The following is a 25,564-nucleotide window of genomic DNA, read 5'->3' as shown; positions in this document are numbered from 1 at the left end:
AAAGAATATTATTAATTAGATTTTTTTTTATATATATTTTGTTGAGGCCTGTCTTGGGCTGCTATAACAGAATACCATAGACTGGGTGGCTTCTAAACAACAGGCATTTATTTCTGACAGTTCTGGGGCCTGGGAAGTCAAAGATCAAGGTGCCAGAAGATTCCTCACATGGTGGAAAGGATGAAGGAGCTCTGTGGTGTCTTTTTTATATAGGCACTGATCCCATTTATGAAGGATTTGCCTTTATAATCTAATCACCCACCAAAACCCTACATCCTGATACCATCACATTAATCCAATTACTCTTGTCTAATAAGAGGATTTCAACATATGAATTTGGGAGAGACACAAGCATTTGGTCTATAGCAACATCTAATGAAAAGTTATATTTATTCTGTACTATGCTCTATTTTTATTAATGTGCAGTAGTTCTTTGTATTGTGTAATTTTTGTAATTTCAAAAGGTTTGAGTTTCCACCAAAAGATTACAATCTGTTAAATAATCCAAATTATTTAAAACAAATCCAAACTTGTGTTTTTTTATTTACTCATTTTAACTTACACTGTCTTTAAGTGAGTATTTAGTGATTCCTTAAATTTATATCAAAGATTTTAAATTATACTGATGAAAGTTAAGAAAAAAACTGTTCAACTAAGAATGAGGATTTTATGATTGCGGTGAAAAAAATCTTTAATTAAAACTTGTTGGGGACCTCTGCAATTGAGTTGCAAATTTAGTACCAACAATAGGTCTCTGAACTTGACACTGGAATTTTAGTGGATGAATCAACAGTGAAATATTTTCCTCAATATTTTTATTTGTTTTTTCTTTTATTTTACTTAAGGTTTTGTAATATAGGTATTTTTTTTCACAGATACTCCTAAAATTTGAAAACTCTTCCCTCAAATTAGGAAAATTTCATTTTCTACTTAAATTTTAAAATTTAAAATTTTAATTTTCTGATGAACATGTGAAATTATTATTAAAATTTTCTGATTCCTCTTAAAATTTTCTGATGAACATGTGGTTCCTCACTGAATTTCATAGATATTGATTTCTTCATGAATTTTAATTATTTGTTTAATTATATCTCCTTTTATTAAAAAAAGTGAAATTAAATTGTTTTGAGTTTAAGGCTCTGTGTTTCAAATTTTAATTGTCATGGGTTATTTCTACAAAATGTCGCTTTAATAAAGGTATTTATGAAAAAAATTACTTTGAAAATCCAATTACTCTTGTCTAATAACACATTCTAGAAATGATATCTGATTTTTAATGTTATATTGACATTGTAGCATCCAAGGAGCAGAGGATGTTAATCTCTTATGGACTCAGCCTCTAGCTATGTTCTCAGTAAGATATGATGGACCCATATCTAGCCCTTATTGATCTTGAAATTCACCAAGACTGGGTTCTTAGATTACATGTTCACAATGTCACAGTAATAATTGAGAAAAATAGGTCAGTAATAAACAAATAAAACCAAACACACACAAATACATAGGAAAGTAAGACAGTAGAAGTACCCAGACAGATAATGAAGTCCCTAAGAAGATTAATTGAAGTACTTTTGCTCTGGCTGCCCTAAATCTGACCTTCCTCTCCTTGTCTGGGTTCTACTTAACTCAGTTTGCTTCCCAGGAACTTGTGTCCAAAAAGTGGGGGAAATAAAAACTTTTCTTCTGGGATGCCTGGGTGGCTCAGTCGATTAAGTGTCTGCCTTTGGCTCGGGTCATGATCCCGAGGTCCTGGGATGGAGTCCCTCATTGGGCTCCCTGCTCTTGGCAGGGAGTCTGCTTCTCTAAAAAAAAAAAACAACAAAAAAAACTTTTCTTCTTAAAATGTTAAGGTAATAAATTGAGAAGTTCCTGGAGACACTTGTTTTTGTCTTTTAAACATAATAGTTTTGTAATTAGATATGAAATATGTCAGGACAAGCTTGAATTTTAACTGTTTTAAAGTTATCACCCTTTAAAGATGTCCCCCCACATACACCCAGTAACCTCAAATCATTTAACAATTAACTCAAATCGTCAGAAATATAGTAGCTTGGTGGCATTCATTTTGATAAAATATTGTTCCTGAGGACCTATAAAATCCATCTTACTTTCTATTTCATTTAAGAACTTTATTTTATTTTTTCTAAAGATTTTATTTATTTATTTATTTGAGAGAGAGCACGAGCAGGGGGAGGGGTAAAGGGAGAGGGAAAAGCTGTGGGACTTGATCCCAGGACCCTGGGATCATGACCAAAGGCAGACGCTTAACCAGTTGAGCCACCCAGGCGCCCCTCATCTAAAAACTTTAATATTAAAATCATAAAGGACTTGATTAACTAGCACTAACTTTTTCTATACAAGTCATTTCTTCAGGCCAATAAATTTTGTTCTTCCTGAATTGATATATGTTACCCATATCAGTATATATTAACTCTCAGAAATCAACTGTCAATGACCAGTTTGTGGATCAATCTCTGGACATTTTGCTTATCTCCATTTGAAGTTCCTTTTAATTTAAGGTTTTTCTGAGCCAAATTTTCATTCCCTGTAGTAGATACATAAGAAATAAAAACATATTTTAAATGGAACTGAAGAAAATTTACTGTAAGGGCAATTTATGGAAATCTGTTTATACAACATATTCCAGTGGTTGACATGGTCATTAATTAATCTTCCTTCTTTTTCACTGAGTTTCATAGAATAACTCCAAACTTAGGTTCCCCTTAGTTTGCATGGAACTCAATGAAATAAAACATTACACCCCATAAAGAGTAATTATTTGTAAGAAATTTATTTATGTATTTATATTTGTTATTCATTCATTCATTCATTCATTTTAAAGATTAATCTATCTATTTTAGAGAGATTCAGAGCACGTGTGAGCAGAGGGAGGGGAAGAGGGAGAGAGAAAATCTCAAGCAGACTCCCCACTGCACATGGAGTCCCACTTGGGGCTCAATCTCAGGACCCTAAGATCATGACCTGAACCAAAATTAAGAGCTGGATGCTTAACCGACTGAGCCAGCCAGGCGCTCCAGAAAGAAATAAATTTAACTAAAATTGAGGAGCCATTTAAAAAGAACTTACACTATTAAATATGGAACACTTTTATAGACATCCCTAGCCTCTGAAGGCATGTTTAGTTCTGACTTCTTTTGAGAAATGATACATATACTTCCAGAATGGATGAATCAAAGGCATTTATTCAAATCCTAAACTGTCTTAGAGTGTGTCAGCTTGAGTTTTATCCAGGGACATCTTTAACGACCATTTAGATTGTAAAGGTAACCGGGGAGTTTACATTGACTTTACTCTATTGAACCGTAAATATTTTCATGTATGTTTTGAGAAGGTGTTATGAATTTTAGTTGCTGTAGAAAGTTTTCAGTTACATTTTGTTTAAATAAACATTAAAGACAAAAGAGAAAGTCAAAGTTGTAGTAAAATTTTAAGTTTGTACTTTTTTTACTTTGTTATGGAGATTTTTATGATCTGCATGAAATGTGGTAAGAATTGTATTTGGACTAGGAAAAAACCAGGAAATAAATCTGCCTAGAAACAACTGATTTCTTTTAATACTAACAAATTGATTAAAAAAATAACATACCAGCTTAGAATATATTTATCATACTGGAGGAAAACAATGGTTAATAAGATTACCAACTTTTATATGTATTTAAACAAACTAATTAGGATTACTTGTATAGTCATTTCAGAAATACTGTCTAGGGACGCCTGGGTGGCTCAGTCAGTTAAGCATCTGCCTTCAGCTCAGGTCATGATACCAGGGTCCTGGAATCGACTCCCACATCAGGCTCCTTGCTCAAGGGGAGCCTGCTCTTCCCTCTGCCCCTCCCCCTGCACACTCTCTCTCTCAAATAAATAAATAATAAATCTTAAAAAGCAAAAAGAAATACTGTCTATTCAGCATATATTAGTTATAGTGACACACGGAAGTAGAATGCCTTTAAAGATTTATTCAAAATATACTATTTTAGTGTTTGAATGAAAAGAAAATTGGAATGGAGATAATAATGGTAAATTTATTTAAAAAAATAACTGTTCTCTAGACCAACTTTTCCCTTTCTTACATTTCTTATGGCCAAACTTATAGCATAGTCCTTTTTATTTTTTATTTATTTATTTTTAAAGATTTTATCTATTTATTTGAGAGAGAACATGAACAGGGGGAGAGGCAGAGGGAGAAGGAGATTTCTCGTTGAGCTGGGGACCTGTCATGGGGCTCCATCCCAGGACCCTGGGATGGTGACCCGAGCCAAAGGAAGATGTTTAAGCGACTGAGCAACCCAGGTACCCCAACATAGTGCTTTTTAATCTCCCTATGTGGTCACTATATTACTTATAGATTTTTTCAATTTCTAAAGTAAGAAAGCTGATTAAAAAACATATTTAAAATTAATAAATAGATTTTACAACTAATATTAATGAATGGACAGATCCAAGAAATTTAAGTGCTATTATATGATGCTCTTTCAAACTAGTCTAGATAAAACCAAGCTAGAATATTCTATTTCATGATCAGAGAAATCCTACAGTTGAGTCCACCATGGTAACTCATTCTTTTAGGTTGAGTGAGATAGCAATAATAACTTGAATTTTTATTCTACTCAATTTTTATAAAAACCTATGTGACAGAAAACTCTAGTAATACATATGCAAATTAAAACTAAGAGGTAGATGACAGATTAAAAGATTTTACTTAAATTTAATATTTCTTTTTACCAATAGCTCACAGTACTATGAATGACACAGATGTCCCTATGGAAACAACTGAATGCATTCAAGGTCAAGGAGAAGGTTACCGGGGCACCATCAATACTATTTGGAATGGAATTCCATGTCAGCGTTGGGATGCCCAGTATCCTCACCAGCATGACATAACTCCTGAAAATTTCAAGTGCAAGTGAGTATATTAGGCACATATAAATTTCAGCAGACTCTGCAGGAAATGAGGTAGAATGGTTACTCTACTAATTTCTGTGTTAGAAATTCTTAAACTTTAGTGTGCCTAGGGACAATCAGGAGTTAAAAGACAGATTCATCCACCCAGATATTTTGCTTCCTTAGGTCTGAGATCTGGACCTCAAATATGGATTTTAATGAATACTCTAGGTATTTTTGAATCAGATGGTTGATGTACCATATTTTGGGAGACACATCCCTAGGTTTCTGATCACAGCTTTGATTTTGCATTTAATAAATCATTAGCAGTAATGATAACCAGGCAAGTTTCAAATTAGTGCCTTCTTAAAACTTCACATTAATTTTAAGGGAGATTACATATTTTTTTTTCTTTCACAAGAAGAGGCATACCTTGATTTCAATCAACAATGTAAACTGATGCGTTTTTGACCTTGAAGCAATATTATTTTTAAGATTTTAAATATGTTTTCTGCTGTTTCTAGATTTCCTTTCAAGAGTTGGAAAGTAAAACAATTGTTTAGATGAATCAAGCCAAAGAAACTGCCCTTGAATATCAATTATATTGCTGTTATGTACCTTCTCCAAGGCTGTTTTTTTCCACCACTTGACTTTTGCTACACAGAACAGCCACAATGCCATGTGTTTTTAAATTGTCCTCCTTGTTATGAGGAACATAAAATGATTGCTTTTGAAATTTATAACACACGTGCCATTCATAGTGGCTTTGCTGAAATAGCGCCTATAAATAACATATATTGGCTTTATGTAATTGGCTTTTAATAAGAGAGCTTAACATTTCAAGATGGAGAATTATGAGCACTAGTCGGTCCATCCACTGGAGAGAGGAGATATTTTATGGGTGTTTTTTGTTTTGTTTTGTTTTGTTTGTTTTAGTTAATTCAATGTATTTGCTTAGATAGTAAATATTCATGTTATTTTTTTTCATTATTTTATAACAAAATTTTACTTGTCATTGTGGGTTTGCTTCCCTCATTTTCTTCATAGCAGTTGTCTCTGTTCCTGACCCAAGTGTTTCACACCTCAGAAATAAATACTGAAGTAGAGAAAGCAAAGAAAATGAGGAAAGTTTAGTTAAGACAAAGAGAGGAGACAGTGTCAGTGCCATTCACCTGTTTTGTTAATTTCTAATGACTGGTAATAATACTCATGTAAGAAATTGTGTATGTACACATATTCAGAAGAATTTAACTAAGCAATTATTCATTTAAAATAGCAAAGTTGTGTAAACTTGATGTAAAACTCAATGCACATATTTTATACCAACATACATTTTTAAAATATACGTGCGGAGGGATGGGGTAACTGGGTGATAGACATTGGGGACAGTGTGTGCTATGGTGAGCGCTGTGAATTGTGTAAGACTGATGAATCACAGACCTGTACCTCTGAAACAAATTATACATTATATGTTAAAAAAAAAAAAAGAAGATCGTAGGAAGGGAGAAATGAAGGGGGGGAAATGGGAGGGGGAGACGAACTATGAGAGACTATGGACTCCGAGAAACAAGCTGAGGGTTCTAGAGGGGAGGGGGGTGGGGGGATGGGTTAGCCTGGTGATGGGTATTAAAGAGGGCACGTACTGCATGGAGCACTGGGTGTTATACGCAAACAATGAATCATGGAACACTACATCAAAAACTAATGATGTAATGTATGGTGACTAACATAACATAATAAAAAAAAAGGCCTTAATTTTACAGAAATATTTATAAGATTTCAAATAACTTTTATAAATCAATAAAGAAGTACTTTGTAAGGGAAAGAAATCTATGCAGCAAATTAAGTAAGAAAAGTACAGAATTCAGGGAAGAAAGCTATCGTGTTTTTTTTTTTTGTATCAAATGTTTGGATAGGTAGAACTTCCATTTTAAATGAGAGTAGTTAACAGTTATTCATAATAGACTTTCTTCAGCAAAGAGAAATACATGTTGTTTCTACATTATATATGGGCCATGAAAACATAATAAATAATAGGCCAGTTTTTTAAAAATTGTAATAGTTGAGAGTCCAAGTGTTGAGAATGAGAAAAATGAAGTGGTACTATTTTTTCCCTTTCATGAAGCAGTAGTGTTTCTGTGGAACCTGGGGCCTGTGGAATGAAAAGAATACTGACATCTGACAGCCTTTATTTCAGTAATATGGGCAATGTCATTTGTGTATACTGAATTCTAAATTGTTATAACTATCCTAAATCTAAAACTTAGAACTCTATTTATAAACATGCATGCATTCTGGGATTCTAGAAATGTAACAGCGCTAACTTACCATTTGTAAGAACTCAGGCAATTTACATTAACATGCCCTTTCTCAATAGGGACCTAAGAGAAAATTATTGCCGAAATCCAGATGGAGCTGAGTCACCCTGGTGTTTTACCACTGATCCAAACATCCGAGTTGGCTACTGCTCCCAAATTCCAAAATGTGATGTGTCAAGTGGACAAGGTAATGGCTGACATTTTGCAGGGTGGGCTTGATTAGATTCAGGGGAAATGCCTCGAGAGAGACCTACTTCTTGTTGCACTGGTTTGCTGGTTCCCAAACAAAATCACCAAGTCTGAAGTTGCATTTCTTTTATACATTCATTGGCTCAACACTCATTTATTTGAGCATATACTAGTGCCAGGCACCGTTTTAGACACTGGGGATATACTAGTAAACAAAACAAAATTCTCTGACTCCATGGAACTCCAGAAACTCCAGCAAACAGAAAACAGGAACAAAACAAGCAAAATGGAAGTGGGAATAAGTTAGTTTGTGGTAAGTGCCAGAGAGAAAATGTCCCAGGGTTAGAGGGGAGGGTGTTGTTATTTCATATTTTAATGGTATGGGAAGATCTGACATACCAAGGGAACACTTAAGGAGGACCTGGAAGAAGCAGCATGTGCCATGTGCTGTAGCATTCGAGGTAGAGAAAACTGCAAGTGCAAATGGAATGAGATGGGACAGTGTTTGAAAAGTAAAGGAAAGAGAGAGCAAGCACACCACTGTGATCAGTACAGAGCAAGGGGGAGAGTCACAGGGCATGTGGTTAGAGAAGAGTTGGACTAAAATTGCATATGCCTTATAGGAATTGGAAGGATTTACACTTTTATTCTGAAAGAGAAGGGATTCTGTTGTAGGGTTCCAAAAAGATAAATTAGATGATCTGTCTGGTTTAAGTTTTAACAGGATGACTCTGGGTGCATTATGGAAAACAGCCAGAACTTCTGACAACTTCTCCCAAACAGGAGAATTTGTTATGCGGCTGTTTCAGTAATTCAGGAAAGAGAGGAGAGTGATGTGGACCTGGGGGTCAGCAGTGGAGATGATGTGTAGCTGTGGGGTTTGGGATAAATCACCATTATACTGGGAAACATATATGCCATTGAAGATCACTGTTTCAGGGAGAGCAGCAGAGAAAAGTCAGACTGAAATAGGCTTAAAAAATAAATCATTTGTCAAGGATTAACGAAGATGTTGGAATCTGAGCATTTATTAGTATATAATGAATTGAAGGTTATGATTTTTAAATAATCATATTCTTTCTCATAAATTTAATTTTGATGGTCATGGTCAGTCCTAAATCATCCTAAAAAGCCCAAGCCAAATTTAAAGCTCCATTTCATAGATTTATTGTTCTATACATACTTCTTCCATCCTTTAACTTTTTCTGCAGTGCCATTTTTCATGAGCAACTGTTAAAAGTTGTAGAGGGAAGAGGGGTTCAGTCCTTTTTCAGTCAATTTCACTGTTTTTTTTTGCAGATTTTAAAGGTCACTTGGAAATAAAGTTGAAACCAATGTTTAAAGGAGGTTTAGTACCAGCTGGATCTTCTTTGTCCCTGTATTGTTCATTTAAACATGCACTGATAATTTGAGATAGAGGGAAATTAGAACAATTGTTTAATAAGCTTCTTATGTATATTAAGATGCTTTTATGTACATATATATCACTTACCAAAGAATCAGGTAACAGAATATGAGAATTTTAGATTGTACAAGTTAAGCTGATGATATTGTTTATCTAATAAATCTAGAAATTAATAGATGAGGAAATTAGTTTTATGAAATTTAGATAACTTGCCTAAATTCTCAAATTAGCACAGTTGGGATTGAATATAACTTTCCTTAGAATGACCTTTCCATTACTTTTAACAATATGTTATATTATTTTCAACAATATATTATACCTGATACATGCAACACATGCAACAATGTGCTAGGTTCTGTGGGGCAAGTTAAAAATGAAGAAATCCACTTAAGAGACACTGTTAGCTAATCCAACATAAAACTGTGAAGTTTTAATGGTTATGCCATTGTGTGATACTGCTAAGCTAATGGTATGCATTGTTAAATATGTGATATGTATGCATGCATGCACATACATACACGCGAAAGGATGTTGCTCTTATCCTTCTCCATATAACATATAAACACAAATAGACTGATGAATTAGAAACGTTCTTCCTAAATCTTGCAACATCTGAATTAGCATATATATGAATGCTCTTCCAATTGAATATTAAACAACTCTATTAAAAAATGAAAACTGAAATTACAGACTTTCTTTAAAAATGTTTTTAAAACAACTTGTTAAATTATATAATATATATTTAAAGCAGTAAATGGGATGCAATTCATAGCTTTAAATGGTTATGTCAAGGGGTGCTTGGGTGGTTCCATCGGTTAAGCGGCTGCCTTCGGCTCAGGTCATAATCCCAGGGTCCTGGTATCGAGCCCCATGTCGGGCTCCCTGCTCAGTGGAAAGTCTGCTTCTCTCTCTCCCTCTGCTTGCCTCTCTGCCTACTTGTGCTCTCTCTCTATCTCTCTGTCAAGTAAATAAATAAAATCTTAAAAAAATAAATGGTTATATCAATATCATAAATAATGAAGAAAGTGAATGAAATTTCAAACTTAGTATTGGGGAAAAAACAAGCTGAAAGCAGTATAAAAAGGAAAACCACCAAGATAAATCCGGTATTAGTAATATCTAGAGCTAATAACAGGAGAATTAATGAATAAAGCAAAGTGATGGTTCTTTGAAAAAAATTAACAAAATAGATAATCACCAGCTAGTTGACTCAAGAAAAAAAGAAAGGACAAAAGTATAAAATGGTAATTATCAAGGGGAAAAAAACCATTGAAACAGGAAAATTAGAAGACCTAAAAGACTATTTTATATAACCTCATATAAGAAACTTTGAAAATAAAAATGAAATGGATAATTTACTAGGAAAATTAAAATTATTTGAATTGAATTGGCCCTGATCAATTCAATTAGTCAAAGAATTAGACCTATTCTTATAGAAGAAATATGGGAACTTATTAATGAAAACTGTTCCATCAAAAATATACTGTGCCTAGATGTGTTCACAGACCAGTTAATCTCAATGCTACATATATTGCTATGTAGTTCAACAAATATAGTAAAACTTCCATCAGTAGTGATGACATTATAATATTAATACCTAAACATGATGACGATAACACAGAAAAAAAACAGTAAACTTATCTCATTTGTGAATATAAAAATTTTATACGAATGAGTGAAAAGTCCGATAAAGCAACTTAAAAAATAATACATGATGTTTGAATGGAGTTTAGTCTGAGAACAAAAATGATTCAGTTTTAGAAACCCATTAAAATAATTCGTCTTAGAAAAACAATCATATAATAAATGTCAACAAATTTTGAAATTCCTGTTACAAAATTCACTCCTTTCTCATAAAATTACACAAATAAGAATTTCTGGAATACACACATTATACACACATATCCATATATCTATATCTATCTATATATAAACAGAGAGAGAGACTTCCTTAAAATATATATTCACATTTTAACATATACACATATAGACACATAGACATGCCCACATACACAAAAGCATTTATCCATTATACTTGATGGGGAAACATTACAGACATTCTTAGGAAGTTAAAAAAGAAAACAAGAAAGTATACTATCTTTACTCCTTAACATTATAAAATGTAGGTTAACATATTCCTCTTTAACACTGTATTGGAGATATTATTCCTTATAAATAAGAAAGCATATTGATTGGGTAAAAAAGCAAAAGATCTTTATTTATGTAAATGATGTAATAGTAATATACTCTGAAAATTGAATTCAAGTAATAAAATTCACTAGAGTAACATTCATATATGAGTTTGAAGATTTAATTAAGGAGAAAAGTATATCTATAATAGCAACAAAAGTGATGGAAACGAATAAATTTAGAAAGAAATGTGCAAAATTTATGTGATAACATTTTAAAATCACCACTGAAAGCCACAAAAGTGTACTTTAATGGGACAAAGCATCCCTTGTTCTTGATATGAGAACTCAACATCATAAATACATCAGTTCTACCTAAGCTAGTTATTTATTTATTTATTTATTTATTTTTAGAGCGAGAGAGAGAGCGCACGCTAACAGGGGAAGGGCAGAGGAATAGGGAGAGAGAGAATCTTAAGCAGGCCTGGAGCCTGACATGGAGCTCGATCTCAAATCCTGAGATCATGACCTGAGCCAAAATCAAGAGTTGGACACTTAATGGACTGAGCCATCCAGGCACTCCTACTTAAGTAATTTATAAATGTAATGTGATATTAGGAAATAGATGCATAAGTCTGTTTTTGATACAAAAAAACCTGATTCTGTAGTTCTCTGGGAAGAATAAACACATAAGTATATTATGTAAAATCTTGAAAAATAAGGGTGATTAGAGGTGCTTAACCTTATAAGATATTAAAACATTTTATAAAGAGCTTGTAATTAAGACTTTAGTTCTAGTGCAATGAATAAATTGACAATTGGAAAAAACATAGAGGACAGAAACAGACTCCTTACAGAGATTTATTATATTAAAAATGTGGCACTATGTATCACTGGATGAAAAATGAACTTTTAAAGTATAATAATGGATAAAATTATAAATGATAAAATTAAATCCATGCCTTATACCATACCGCAAAATAAACTTCAAATGTATAAGAATCTGAATTTTAAAAAGGGAACCATATAGATACTAGAAGTAAAATTGGAAGAATCCCTTTTTAACTTAGATATGGTGAAAAGCTTTTTAATTAACACTCAAAATCTAGAGGAAGCAAAAGAAAAATAAAACTATAAACTACATTACAAACCTACCGAGGCAAACGCTCATGTACACCCATACGCTATATATATATATATATATATATATACACATATATATTCATTTATTTTTATTTTATTTAATTATTACTTTTTTAGAGAGAGAAATAAAACATGAGAGAGCAGGAGCAGGGCGGGGGGAGGAGCAGAGGGAGAGGGAGACAGAGAATCTTAAGCAGGCTCCATGCCCAGGGCAGAGCCCAACATGCGGCTTGATGTCATGACCCTGAGATCATGACCTGAGCCTAAATCAAGAGTCAGATGCTTAACCAACTGAGCCACCCAGGTGCCCCCCCAAACCCATATTTAAATAAAAAGACTAATAACAAATTTGGATCTAAGTGTTGAAGTGCATATTACAGATAAAGAGAAAATATTTTTAATATATAAAAATTCTGAAACTAAAAACTAAAGGACCAAAAAACTGAAGTAATGAACAAAATACGTTGAGATTTCTAAAAAAATAGTATGTATATATAAATTCCCTTCAAACACATGGAAATTATGCTTAAATTCACATATAACAAAAGCACCCTCGACACCTATTTCTTATCTTCTTACTTTTCATCATTAAAATAAACAAAGGCCCCTTGGAGAAATTGATGATTCCAGAAGGCCTGGGACAAGAAAAGAACAAGGTGAGGCTGGAATATCTTTCACCAGCAAGTTAAGAAATGCCAAAAAGGGGCTCCTGGGTGACTCAGATGGTTAAGCGTCTACCTTCGGCTCAGGTCATGATCCCAGGGTCCTGGGATCGAGTCCCGCATCGGGCTCCCTGCTCGGCGGGGAGCCTGCTTCTCCCTCTGCCTCTGCCTCTCTCTTTCTCTCTGACTCTCGTGAATAAATAAATAAAACATTAAAAAAAAAAAGAAGTGCTAAAAAAACTCATGTCTTCCTCTCAAAAACCTATAACCCATATCTAATCATGAGGAAAACATCAGACAAACCCAACTGATGGACATTTAAAAAAAAAATACTTGACCGGGGGTGTCTGGGTACCTCAGTTGGTTAAACATCCCACTCTTGATTTCGGCTCAGGTCATCTCAGGGTCATGGGATAGTGGGATCCAGCCCTGTGTCAGGCTCTGTGTTCTTTGGGGGATTCTGCTTGGGATTCTCTCTCTCCCTCTGCCCCTCCCTCCTTAAATAAATAAATCTTTAAAAAAATGCTCAAAATAATACTTGACCAATTTTCCTCAAAACTGACGTCATCAAATAAGAAAGTCTAAAAACTGTCACATTTAGAAGAGCCTAATGATGGGCGCCTGGGTGGCTCAGTTGGTTAAGCGACTGCCTTCGGCTTAGGTCATGATCCTGGAGTCCCGGGATCGAGTCCTGCGTCGAGCTCCCTGCAGCAAGGAGTCCGCTTCTCCCTCTGATCCTCTTCCCTCTCGTGCTCTCTATCTCTCATTCTCTCTCTCTCAAATAAATAAGTAAAATCTTTAAAAAAAAACCACATATAACATTTAAAAAAAAAAGAGCCTAATGAAATATGACAACTAAATATAATGTGGTATCATGTGGAATCCTAGAATACAGAAAGGATATTAGGTTAACAACTAAAGATATTTCTGAGTCTATGAAGACCAAAATATGGTCTTCAGTTAATAATGCATCAGAATGGCTCAATAGTTATGACAAATCTATCATACTAATCTAAGATATTAAAAGTAGGGAAAACTGTGGTATATGAGAACTCTCTATGTACCAACTTACAACTTGCCTATAAATTAAATCTATTCTAAAGTAAAAAGTTTATTAAGAAGGAAAGAAAATATATCATAGCCTTTATTCAAATAAAAGGGTAGTGGTGGTGAGGAGGATCTCTTCCTCCAATATAGAAAACATATATGCAAAAAACCCAAAAATCTATAAAAAAGTAGCACTAGTGTATTGCATCACACAATTGCTTTCTTTAAGTAAGAATCTATCTAAAGAATTTACTACCTAACAGCTAAAGATTTAAACTTTCCTAATATAGAAACAAAAAACACACCATCAGAGGAAAATGTTTTCATTGGTATATTCTGTTTATGTACAAGTATTGGGTTTTACAAGTTTTTGCTTTCTGAAAGCAATTTTATTGTGCACTGGAATGACTGCTATGTTATCTGTATCAAATCCTATCTTATTTGAGTTTTTATATTTAAGCCCAAATTCCTTATAGTGTTACTACGAAATGTGATCCACGGATTTGACAACATGGCTATTGAATATACTTTTTCACTATGTTAACTGATTCTTGAACAAGTTATTAAATTATTTATTTAAAGTTTTTATTAGGACTTGTATGTATTTATTATGATTACAAAGCATATTTATTCATTTTTTTAAAATTTTTTAAAGATTTTATTTATTTATTTGACAGAGAGAGAGACAGCGAGAGAGGGAACACAAGCAGGAGGAGAAGGAGAGGGAGAAGCAGGCTTCCCGTGGAGCAGGGAGCCCGATGTGGGGCCCGATCCCAGGACCCTGGAATCGTGACCTGAGCCAAAGGCAGACACTTAACCACTGAGCCACCCAGGCGTCCCTAAAAGTATATTTAAAGCCAATTATGATAGACTATGGCTTACCAAGTTTATTTTTTTAAAGATTTTTTTTATTTATTTGAGAGAGAGAAAGAGCACGAGCAGGGGGCGTGGCAGAGGGCGAAGCAGGCTTCCCGCCGAGCAGGGATCCCGACATGGGGCTCAATACCAGCTCATGACCTGAGCTGAAGGCAGACGCTTAACCAACTGAGCCACCCAGGGGCGTGGCTTACCAAGTTTAAAACAGAAATAATCTTGATGTATATTTGTAATATTTGTAAATAACATTTTACAAGTCTACAGTTCTCAGTCATATAAAAATCAGGAATGTTTAATGGATCGTCACTTTTAAAATAGGTATTATTATTTTAAAATATGGAATAGTGTTTCTTTTCAAATGTAGAACTGCAACTCACATGTTTGGAAGAATTTGACTTCTTTTTTATGATATTTTAAAATTAGGAATATGGACCCTCCCATCAATGTTTGGTAAAACACAGATTACTCATCTGGGGAAGAGAAATGAAAAATAAAACCATATGGGACACAGTAAAAGGCACAGAAGCCAGTTTAAAGTGGCTTCCATCAGCTAACTTTGGAACAATTTTGAGTATCAAAATGAGCAACAGGAATAGATTATATATAATGCTGGGTAAAAAGTGGACAGATGTGCATAGCCCCACTTCTGCTACAGGCACTTGTATTACTAGTAGTAGCCGTGGCAGCGGCAGCACCAGTGGCAGTAGCAGAATACTTACAGGGAAGGAGTAGGGGAGAAGAAAAAAATGACAATAAATAAAGAAATGTAGGAAATTGAAGAACAACTATTTTAAAACCAGCCTAGTAATGACTAATTCATGCAAAGGTAAACAAAGTATGCCTAAGCCATTTTCTGAAAATTTATTTGGAAATAAGATACTTAGTCTCAGGGGCCCCAACAATCTTCCTTCGTATCACTTAACCAAGTTATCAAACTCACCACCGATAATGGAACAAACTGACATCATAGGTTACAAGATAAAATGCTCTGAAAAGGACAAAATATCATCTATGTCGTAATCCTGTCTTTAGCTTGCTTTTAATCATGAGAAAATAATCAGACAAAATGGAATTAAAGAGCATTTGCAAAACAGCTGGCTTGGGTGACTCAGAATGTTAATCTCGTGAAAGACGAAAATCAAAACACAACAAATGCGACGAGTATATGAGTATTCATTATGTCATTCTTGTGACTTTTCTGTGGAGCTTACTTTTTCCGAAGAAAATGCTGGGAAATATATATGTCATTCTAAAAATTCTCATTTCTTTGGTATCCCTAAGGGTCACTTATGTAACGTTTTTCTTTGATTTTTTTTTTCAATTTGTAATGAGATACATAAACCTTATTTTAAGGAAGAAGAAATTTGGCTGAAAATAAAGATACTTTAACTTGAATATTTGAGTATCTGATTTGTACAGAGTGTGTTGTCACCTTTTATGTTGACTTTCATGAATTTGCATGCTTGTAAAAATGTGTTTGTTCTATACTTCCCTGTATTCATTAGTCCTCTTTCATATATTTTATGTTTAGATTGTTATCGTGGGAATGGCAAAAATTATATGGGCAGTTTATCCAAAACCCGATCTGGACTAACATGTTCAATGTGGGAGAAGAACATGGAAGACTTGCACAGGTGTGTAAATAACTTTCTTTCAATACATAATATGTAGTGATAATAGCAGATATTATATTCAGATATGCACATTGCTATTTCTTTCTATTCTTATGGATTATAGTAAGCTAATAAAAACATTAGATTTGTTATTCTGTGCAACTCAATTTAGTGTATTCCCTTCATGTAACAACCTTTTTTCTTTTTAAAGATTTATTTATATATGAGAGAGAGAGCGAGCAAGCAGGGAGGGGGGAGGGGCAGAGGGAGAGAGAAAATCCTAAAGCAGACTCCCCACTGGGAGCCTGACCTGGAGATCATGACCTGGGCCGAAATCAAGAGTCAGCTGTTTAACCGACTGAGCCATCCAGGAGCCCCCAAACTTTTAAATAAGCAATTCAATCTAGCACATTTTTATTGAGTATTTACTATGTGTTCTGTTCTGTGATAGGTGCCCATGGGAGACACTAAAAAAAAAATGGGCATACGTTTTGGCTTCACCTTCAAGGATGATATATCACATTGGGAAAACAACTGTATAATTGATAAGACAGTGCATAATTAAGTGGCAAATCTAGTGTTTCAAATAGTGCATTATATGATTGTGTTCTCATAATTAATTATTGTTAACATCAGTTCATGAAAAATCAGTAAGTTACCGTTTTCATGTACACACATAGCTTAAATATCCACTTAACTATTAAAAACTTATAGAAACAGGTTTCCTAGTAAAGCTTTATTTTAATGTATTAAATTTTTCTAGAACTAAAGGGATGTATAATATATATTTGAAAAAACCTATATATTTCAGAGAATTAGAGATTTTTGACACTGGACATATTCACAGAAAAATATGTCTGCCACTGTCTGTCATTCCACCGTAGCAATAGTGCTAGTGTGTTTGAAATTACTAAAGAAGTCTGAGACATACTTGTGACATGAAACTGATTTTTACCAAAATCCCAGAATAGCATATGCAGTTGAATAGAAGGAAAAAGGTTAGTATCACTTGATCAAGTACTTATGCCATGGTTGCTTTCCATGAGTTATTATCTTATTTGGCCATCACAATCTATGTGGAAGATATTTCTATATGTGTGAATAAGAATTTAGGGGCACCTGGGTGGCTCAGTCATTAAGCGTCTGCCTTCAGCTCAGGTCATGATCTCAGGGTCCTGGGATCGAGCCCTGCGTCGGGCTCCCTGCCCAGCAAGAAGCCTGCTTCTCCGTCTCCTACTCCCCCTGCTTGTGTTCCCTCTCTCGCTGTGTCACTCTCTCTCTGTCAAATAAATAAATAAAATCTTAAGAAAAAAAGAATTTAAGGGCTGTGAGAGATTGAGTTATTTTGCCTCTAGTCCTACTTTACTTCTCTTCCAAAATGTACTCACTAGTGGATGATATGGTTTCAATTAATTTACTTCACAAACAAATAGTGAGAGTTCTAAAGCAGTGCTCTCCAACATAAATATGCATTTCACATATGTAAGCTGCACGTGTACTTTTGTTTTCTAATGGCCACATTTAAGGAAGTAAAAATAAACAGGCAAGACTATTTTAAATAATATTTCTTATTAATCCAATGTATCTAAAGCCTTTTCATTTCAATATGTATTCAATATAAAAAATGTTAATGAAATCTTTTACATTTTTTCATGTTAAAGCTTCAAGATCTGCTTGAATTAGAGCACCTATTTGGGCTAGCCACATACCAATTCTTCAGTAGCCACATGTGGCTAGTAGCTACTGTATTGGAAACTGCAGCTCTAGGATTTCAAAGATAAGCAGAATTCTAACCTCATGGATCTCACACTCTAGAATGCCAGCCAACAGCAAATGCCAATACCATATTATAAAAATTATGAAAAATAGCAAATTTTATGCTATGAAAGTGCAAAGAAGTATCCAGATTTAGATGGTCGGGAAGTCTTCCTAGAGAAAGGGAAATTAATTGGAGCATATATGTTAAGTAGAAGTTGGTCAAAGGAAGTGTAGGAAGAGAGTACATCAGGCAGACAGAACAGCTTGTCCCAAAGCCCACAGACTGAAGAGTTTGAAAATCAGAAATAATTTTGGTAAGGTTGAAAGATAGTGTAATTTGGTTAATGTCCACAGAAAAGGAATTCTCCAGTAGCAAGACCATATAGAGCCTTGTAAGCTGTGTTTAGAACTTTGGATTTTTTCCTAAGCATTAAGATTCATTACAGAATTTTAAGTGAGAATTAGCATGATTAAGATTAAATGCTAATTTCAGCACTGCTATTTGGTGGATCTAGCTCTTATGGACTTGTGAGAGAAAATTGTACCAATCTCTGAAGATTTGGACATTGGAAAGTTGATATTTTTTATGGCAGAAGAATTTACACCTCAGAAATTGGCAAGGACAACAAATAAAGACTTCCTACACCTCTCAGAGTGCCCTTTTAAACATTACCAACATATCACTGGAAATATCTGACATATTTATTTAGGGAACTCACAGTTATAACCTTAATTCACTGAGTCTGGGTTGGACATTAGGAAATAGTTAAAAGTCATTTGAAAACAATTTGCGTAAATTGATGAATGGTAAAGTTTCATGGTACCGTTTTGGTTTAAGAATAAACAGCAATTGGGTAAGGACATAGTACAGAATGGTGGTTTTGAACATTGACTCTGGAAAGAACCATTTGTTCAAACCTCTGCTCTACTGCTTATAAGGCACGTGACCTCAGAAAAATTGTTTTCTGTGGATTTCTATTTCGTCAAATATTAAATAGAATAATCTTACAGCCAGTCTCATTAGGTTGGTCTAAGTTTATATATGTAAATCACATAAAATAGAATCTGGCACACAGTAAGTACTATTTGTGTTTGCTGTTATTATTGGTCCAGAAAATGAACCTGAGTTCAGAAAGATAGTTCATCCTTACCTGGCCAAGCTTTTCCAGTTTTTAAATGACCCATTAATTACACTCAAGCATGGTAGTAATTAATAATCCAAAACAAATTCAGTTACCTGTAGAGTTTTCATGACTTGGTGAGGATGGCCATTTGGAATTTGGCTTTATTAATCTTATCAAAATAAATATAAATACTGATGCTTTATGACTGGGCGTGGTCTAATAAAATAACAGAGTATTTTTGCTTTTCTTTTGTAATAAACTTAGTTAAGATGTAAAATGAGAAAGTGTTACTCAGTTATCTTTCAAAAACTCATACATTGTAAGTATATAATCACTGAAAGTTTAGATTTTAATTATTTCATTAGCACAGTATTATTAATTTTTCAGAGTATCTTTCTGTCCTTTGTCATAATGGTGTTGTTAGTGATGCTTTTTATGTTTCTGAAACATGAAAAATACTTTGCAATAGCTTGCATTTTCTATGTATTTTATAACCTTGATCTTCTTTGTCATCTGCTCTTTTTCTGGCAGTGTTTCTCCATTTCTATGCATAGGGGTGTTGGTGGTCACCTTGCCGCTGTAATTATTAAAGAGAACCAAAGTCACAAAATTTTTCACCATTTTATCTGTGCTAATTATGTAGTCCTATTCCATAATCCTGAGTAGAGAACATGCTTCCAAACTGCTAGAACAGCAACGGAATAAGTCTAAAAGAAAATAACCAAAATTCACACCAAATAGAAGCTTGCACTGTATCTATAATGAAAATTACATGTTAGGATTTTTTCTTCTTGGTGACAGTTTGTTTCTGTTGGATGAAATGAGCGTCTTGTGATGTTTAGAGTTTGTTGTTTATGCAGGCATATCTTCTGGGAGCCAGATGCTAGTAAGCTGAATAAGAATTACTGCCGGAATCCTGATGATGATGCCCATGGTCCCTGGTGTTACACGGGAAATCCTCTCATTCCATGGGATTATTGTCCTATTTCTCGTTGTAAGTACTTTTAATGATCTTCTTCAGGTGAAATATTTTAAATACGCTGAATCTCCTTTAAATTGATACCTCAGTCAGAGGTGGAAATATAGGAGGGTTGGAGTCAGTCCTAAAGTGGGGATTCATTCCAGACAGCAACACACACACACCCCTTTCTTCATCTCTCCTGTAGACAAGGAGACATTCTGCTGACCTTTTAAAGAAGATTTTCCTCCTCAGAAGATCCTCATTTGAAATCCAGAAACAATAAATGGCCATTATTGTAATATGACTACACCAGAAAAGACCCCCTCCCAATACTAACTGTTCAAGCTGTGAATAAAGCAGAGCTCTAACAAAGCCCCCGCCCAGTAACAGACACATGTACAGACCTGAGAGTGTTGCTTTCACTTCTCAGTGCATTAGCCAAAGACTAAAAAGCTTAGAGTATTCCATCCACATCTCTGAGTCAAAGTTGATTTCTTTTAAAGAAGATTTTTTAAGAGTATCAGTGTGTAAAGTAAAAGATATATGTAAAATATATATGTCTGATATACCACATATAAAAGAGCTCCTATATATTAATAAGAAAAAAAGTGAGATAATTTAGGAGAAAAATGAAGAAAATGAATCTTCAAGAGTAAGTATAATAAATAAATAAATAAATACATTAAAGCTTAATAGTAAGAAAAAATGAAATTGTAGAAGCATAAGATCATTTCCACCAGTCAGTTTAGCAAATAAAAAGTAATTGTTAATGTCCAGTATCAGTGAAGGTCCGGGTAGTCGGAGTCTTTCAATACTGTGCTACCTTTATGAATTGGAAAGCTCGTCTGAAAGTCAGTTTGGAGAAATGTCTCAGGATTTTTCAACTTCGGCACTACTGACATTTTGTACTGCGTATCTTTGGTGTAGGAAGCTGTCCTGTGCCCTATAAAATGTTTGGTGGTATTCCTCACCTCTACCCACTAAATGTCAATAAAACCACCTCTTCCTCCAGTCATGAGAACCAAAAACTATCTCTAGACATTGCCAAAAGTCCCCTGGGGAACAAAGTTATCCCCACTGAGTACCACTGAATAATATATATTATAGAGATGGAAGTATATCCTCCATATACTATTGAGTGCAAAAGGTTTATTATGAAGCTGTGTCAGTAGCAAAAGACTATTTTACTCTTTACTATTTTATTAGACTATCTTACAGCTCTGTGTTTATAACAAACATCTTTAAACACTGTATTAAGCTATCTCCTGTTTAAAAAAGGACATATTGTGTAAGTTCAGTAAGAGTCTATTTTAAGAATGCTTCTCTTGGTGGGTGGGGAGGATGAGTGAACTAGGTGTTGGGGATTAAAGAGCACACTCATCCTGATGAGCACTGAGTGATGTATACAACCGTGGAATCACTGTGTTGTACACCTGAAACTAATATAACAGTGTGTTAACTATACTGGGGTTAAAATTGTAAAAACTCAATAAAATCAAAAAAGAATATTTTTCGTGTGAGAAAAGCTAGTAGCAAGTACCTTGAACAAAAGTACCCATTTTAAAAAGATTAGATTGAAGAAATGATGTTTGCTTTAAAACATGAAATACAAACACATAATTTTTTGGCAAATTAAAGAGATAATTTCTTGCCTTAACTGGAAACACTAGTCATGTTTCATGAAATTTTAGCATTAAAAAGTCAAACTTCTTAAGTATGATTTTCATCTAGTATGGCTATAATTAAGGCTTGGAACTTCCCAACCTATTTTTAGGAAATAAATTATCCATAATGGTAAGTAAACACTTTATAGGTTTGCAAAGAAATAGCATATCATATCATTATATTTTATTTCATCAGCTGCAATCAAAGCCTTTCAAATTAATTCAGGTGTTCCTAATTTTCTATTTTTCTCATATTAGGATTTGCTTCAGTCCTGAAAATGGTCTTCTTTACAAAGCAAAGAAATCTACCTCTCTGGGACATACATCTTTTTAATGATTAAAGGATTATTTTTTATAAATATTAGCTTTACCTGATGGTAACATTTTGTGAAGTTTCTATGATTAAGAATAATGGAGGCTAATAAAATATCCAATGGTCTAGGAAGAAGGAAAAAAGTCAGGCTTCTAAGACAGTTCTACTGCACGTAGACACAGTTAAGAGTAAAATGTTCCTGTAGAATCTCAGGGAACTGTGATTTGGTTTATAAACCTGACAAAGGACTCTAATAATTTAAACGTTTTCTAAACATATTTTCAACTAACATTTTAAAACTAAAAGTTAGTAATGTGCTATTGGAAGACTGCAGAGTGTCGCTAGTATTTGATTAAATGCTATTGCAGATAACTCATTTTTATTTCAATATATTCTGAACATTAATTTCAATAAATATTTTTATACTGTCATTTTTCTAACTAATATTTATAGCCAGGATTTATTTACATTTTCCTGCTGGTGAAAGGCTAATAAAATTTATCTTTAGAGGATTTGAGTTCTTATTTACTTAACTGCAGAGACTCTATAAATCATTTTCACACTGTACATTTGTATTACAAATCATACAAAAGTTTTTATTTCTTTTTAAAAAATGCTTACAGAGTATTAGCACACATTTTAAAGACTATCAGATATGTAAAAATAAAATTATAGAAGTGCCTATATATTAATCTATACACATACACACTTTGCAGATCTTAGAAAAATCTTCAGTACTAAGTATTTAGAGTGTAGTGGTTAAGAGCTTCGACTCCAACTTACAGGTTAAGAATTTCAGTTCTCTCACTGTAGGTGCCTTGGACAACTTAACTTCTATCTCAGTTTGTATTGTTTATTCATTTATTAACAATTTTAAATTGAGTTGCTATTGTGTGCAAAGCCCTATATTAGAACATGCTAAGTATACAGCAATGTAAACAATATTTTTTTTCTTTTGGTTAGTTCTCAGTGTAGAGACATTTATGTAAATATAATAATTTAACAATATATATTCACATTAAATTATATAATGAAAATGGGAACATAGATATCTGCCTGGAGATATATGTGATGTCCATAAGGATTTGAATTTGGTTGAAACTTTAAGAATACATTAAAGAAAGTTTTTTCAGTAAGAACTCATATTTGGTTCTGAGGCCATATAAACACCCCCCTACACACACATTTACCTACCCTTCCATAGGTAAAACTTTTATTATTGACATGTTTCCCTTCAAATCTAATCTGAATCAATCCTGAAGATTTGTATCATATATGAATTTCAGATTTAAGTACTGTGGTGGAACAAAAAGAAGTAAGAATAGCATTTGATGGTAAAATGGCCAAGTCCTAGAGTGCAGTTTCTCAAAGTTGGGCTCCAAGTGTGCAACAGAAGAGACTAGAATGCTTTTTAAAAACTCATAATCTAGCCACCAACTCAGAATCTCTAGAAATCTGATTTTAAGTGATATTTGAGCTTATTCTAAAGTGTGAGAAATAGTGGTTTAAAGGAAAAATAACTATAAAATAACTATAAATTATTAAAGTCCCAAATATACAGTATCTATATTTTTTTAATTTAAATACTGCAGTAAATTACAATAATGAACTATTTTGTTGACCTATTAACTTGATGTTTAGAAATAGAAAACTTGAAATACAATTAAGGATAGAGAGGTCTAGTCTTTTTCATCACAATACCAGAAGGAATAAATACCTAGTTTTTAATTTTAGAATTTTCAAATAATTGATTTCAGTGGAAAAACCAATATCCTTGATGTTTTAATGACCATAGTTGGCCTCAATCCTAATTTGTACTATGAGCTAAAACACTGACCTCAGCCGACTCCAAAACAAAACCCTCCCCCAGGCTAAGCTACAGGGAAAGGGAAATAATGAAATTTATATGTTTGCCTTTACCTTTATTCATTTAAAATATCTAGATCTGGAAAATGAACATAAATAAAAACCCTTTAGCATATATTAATTCTCATGAGGTCCTCCATAAATAACAATCAAATTTGCATGTATTACAAAGGAAGCCATATGCCATTATTGTTTTGTTGCCGGTTTATTTGAGCTCAGGGCATTTCCAGGGATTAACAACCACCTGGGTCTAAACAGTGCCTGACTAAACTCTATGCCATCAATTCTGAATAGTCAGACATTAAACTCCAGGAAATATCCTATGCCTCATTCATTATTGCCTAAGTATTTTCAAATCCTAGCATCTTCCAAGCTTTTCTCTTTGCAGCCATTAAATCCCAGTAGGGAGGTTATGAAAAGTGTAAGTTATGAGGTTTTAGTTAGAATTAACTAGCAGTTCCCAGTTCTCTTTTTTCCATACTTTTTTTATGACAGTGTGGAAAAAACATTATTTGAAATATTCTAACAAAACATTATTATATTTTGTTATCCCTCTTTTTCCTTAGTGACATTGATTTCTATCTTCTAGAATTCTTGAAGAGTTTTCTGAAACATGTGATGTTTCAGTTATCCTCAGCCATATTAAAAAGTAAAAGTGATTTTCAGAAAAAATACGAAGCACCCAAATTAGAGTAAAAAACAGTCTATCTATACGAATGGCCCAAGCAAACTATAATAAGCATTAGTGCTATTCAATGGATCGTCCATTGCCATGTTGGGCATCTTGGCAGAATGATACAGCCCCTTGAGGTCAGCAGTGTAGTCCAAACTGCCAACACACTCATCAAATCACACACCTGGGAAGCTCCAGAGTCATAAAATAGAGCTTTCCTCACTTTATCCACTACCAGGAGGCATATATACCTTCATTACTGCCCAGTAAGAGTGATATGTAATTACTAAAAGCATACTATTACGTTTTATCCTTAAATAAAATGTCACGAATTTTAGTGATTTATCCAATTCATGGGCATTTGCGTTTCAATATATAGCTTTGGTTCTACATAACAGAAATATGTATGTATGAATTGTGTATATGTGTATTTATTTATTTTTACAGGTGAAGGTGATACCACACCTACAATAGTCAATTTAGACCGTAAGTAATCTTTTAAAATATATAGTATATTTGACTCTCTACATGTCAGAAATGATGTCATCATTTTCTTCATGGAAAAATATCACTATATTAACTTCTATCATAAAAATAATCTTTGTTTTTATTAATTTTTTTCTACGTGCATGTGTAAAAGAGGTTACAAAGGCAACTACATACTGAATATCAAAATTCAATTCTCAGAAAATACAAGATGTTATATTTAACTTTGAAAAGAGCATTTACCTTGTTTGTAATTTTGGGCAAAATGTATGTAATGGATATTCACCATCCTTTAAGTTAAATCAGGATGCCAAAGTTAGAAAGAATAAAATCAGAAGGTCAGAAAGTTATGCAGTGTGTCTATCCTGCTTTATCTTTAAGGCTTTTTAAATGATCCACCAAGTAAAAGATGATACAAACTGAGAAGTTCAGTGA

The 25,564-nt window shown here is 33.6% G+C and overlaps 1 protein-coding gene across 3 annotated transcripts in view; it reads left to right on the top strand.

Annotated features, from left to right (window-relative positions):
• Positions 1 to 25,564, top strand: part of HGF (hepatocyte growth factor) — a 78,675-nt gene that overhangs the window by 35,937 nt on the left and 17,174 nt on the right. For all 3 annotated transcript variants that reach the window (XM_028119427.2, XM_028119433.2, XM_028119422.2), the window contains exons 9-13: positions 4,750 to 4,924; positions 7,280 to 7,407; positions 16,203 to 16,305; positions 20,027 to 20,160; positions 25,091 to 25,129. In XM_028119427.2, the coding sequence (XP_027975228.1) occupies positions 4,750 to 4,924; positions 7,280 to 7,407; positions 16,203 to 16,305; positions 20,027 to 20,160; positions 25,091 to 25,129 (579 nt within the window). The remainder of the gene's footprint in view (positions 1 to 4,749; positions 4,925 to 7,279; positions 7,408 to 16,202; positions 16,306 to 20,026; positions 20,161 to 25,090; positions 25,130 to 25,564) is intronic.

Source organism: Eumetopias jubatus, unplaced genomic scaffold (genome assembly GCF_037043125.1).
Source record: "Eumetopias jubatus isolate StellerSeaLion01/CBP00866 unplaced genomic scaffold, mEumJub1_p1.0 scaffold_14, whole genome shotgun sequence".
Taxonomy (NCBI): Eukaryota; Metazoa; Chordata; class Mammalia; order Carnivora; family Otariidae; genus Eumetopias; species Eumetopias jubatus.
This window is presented reverse-complemented; position numbering and strand designations above follow the sequence as displayed.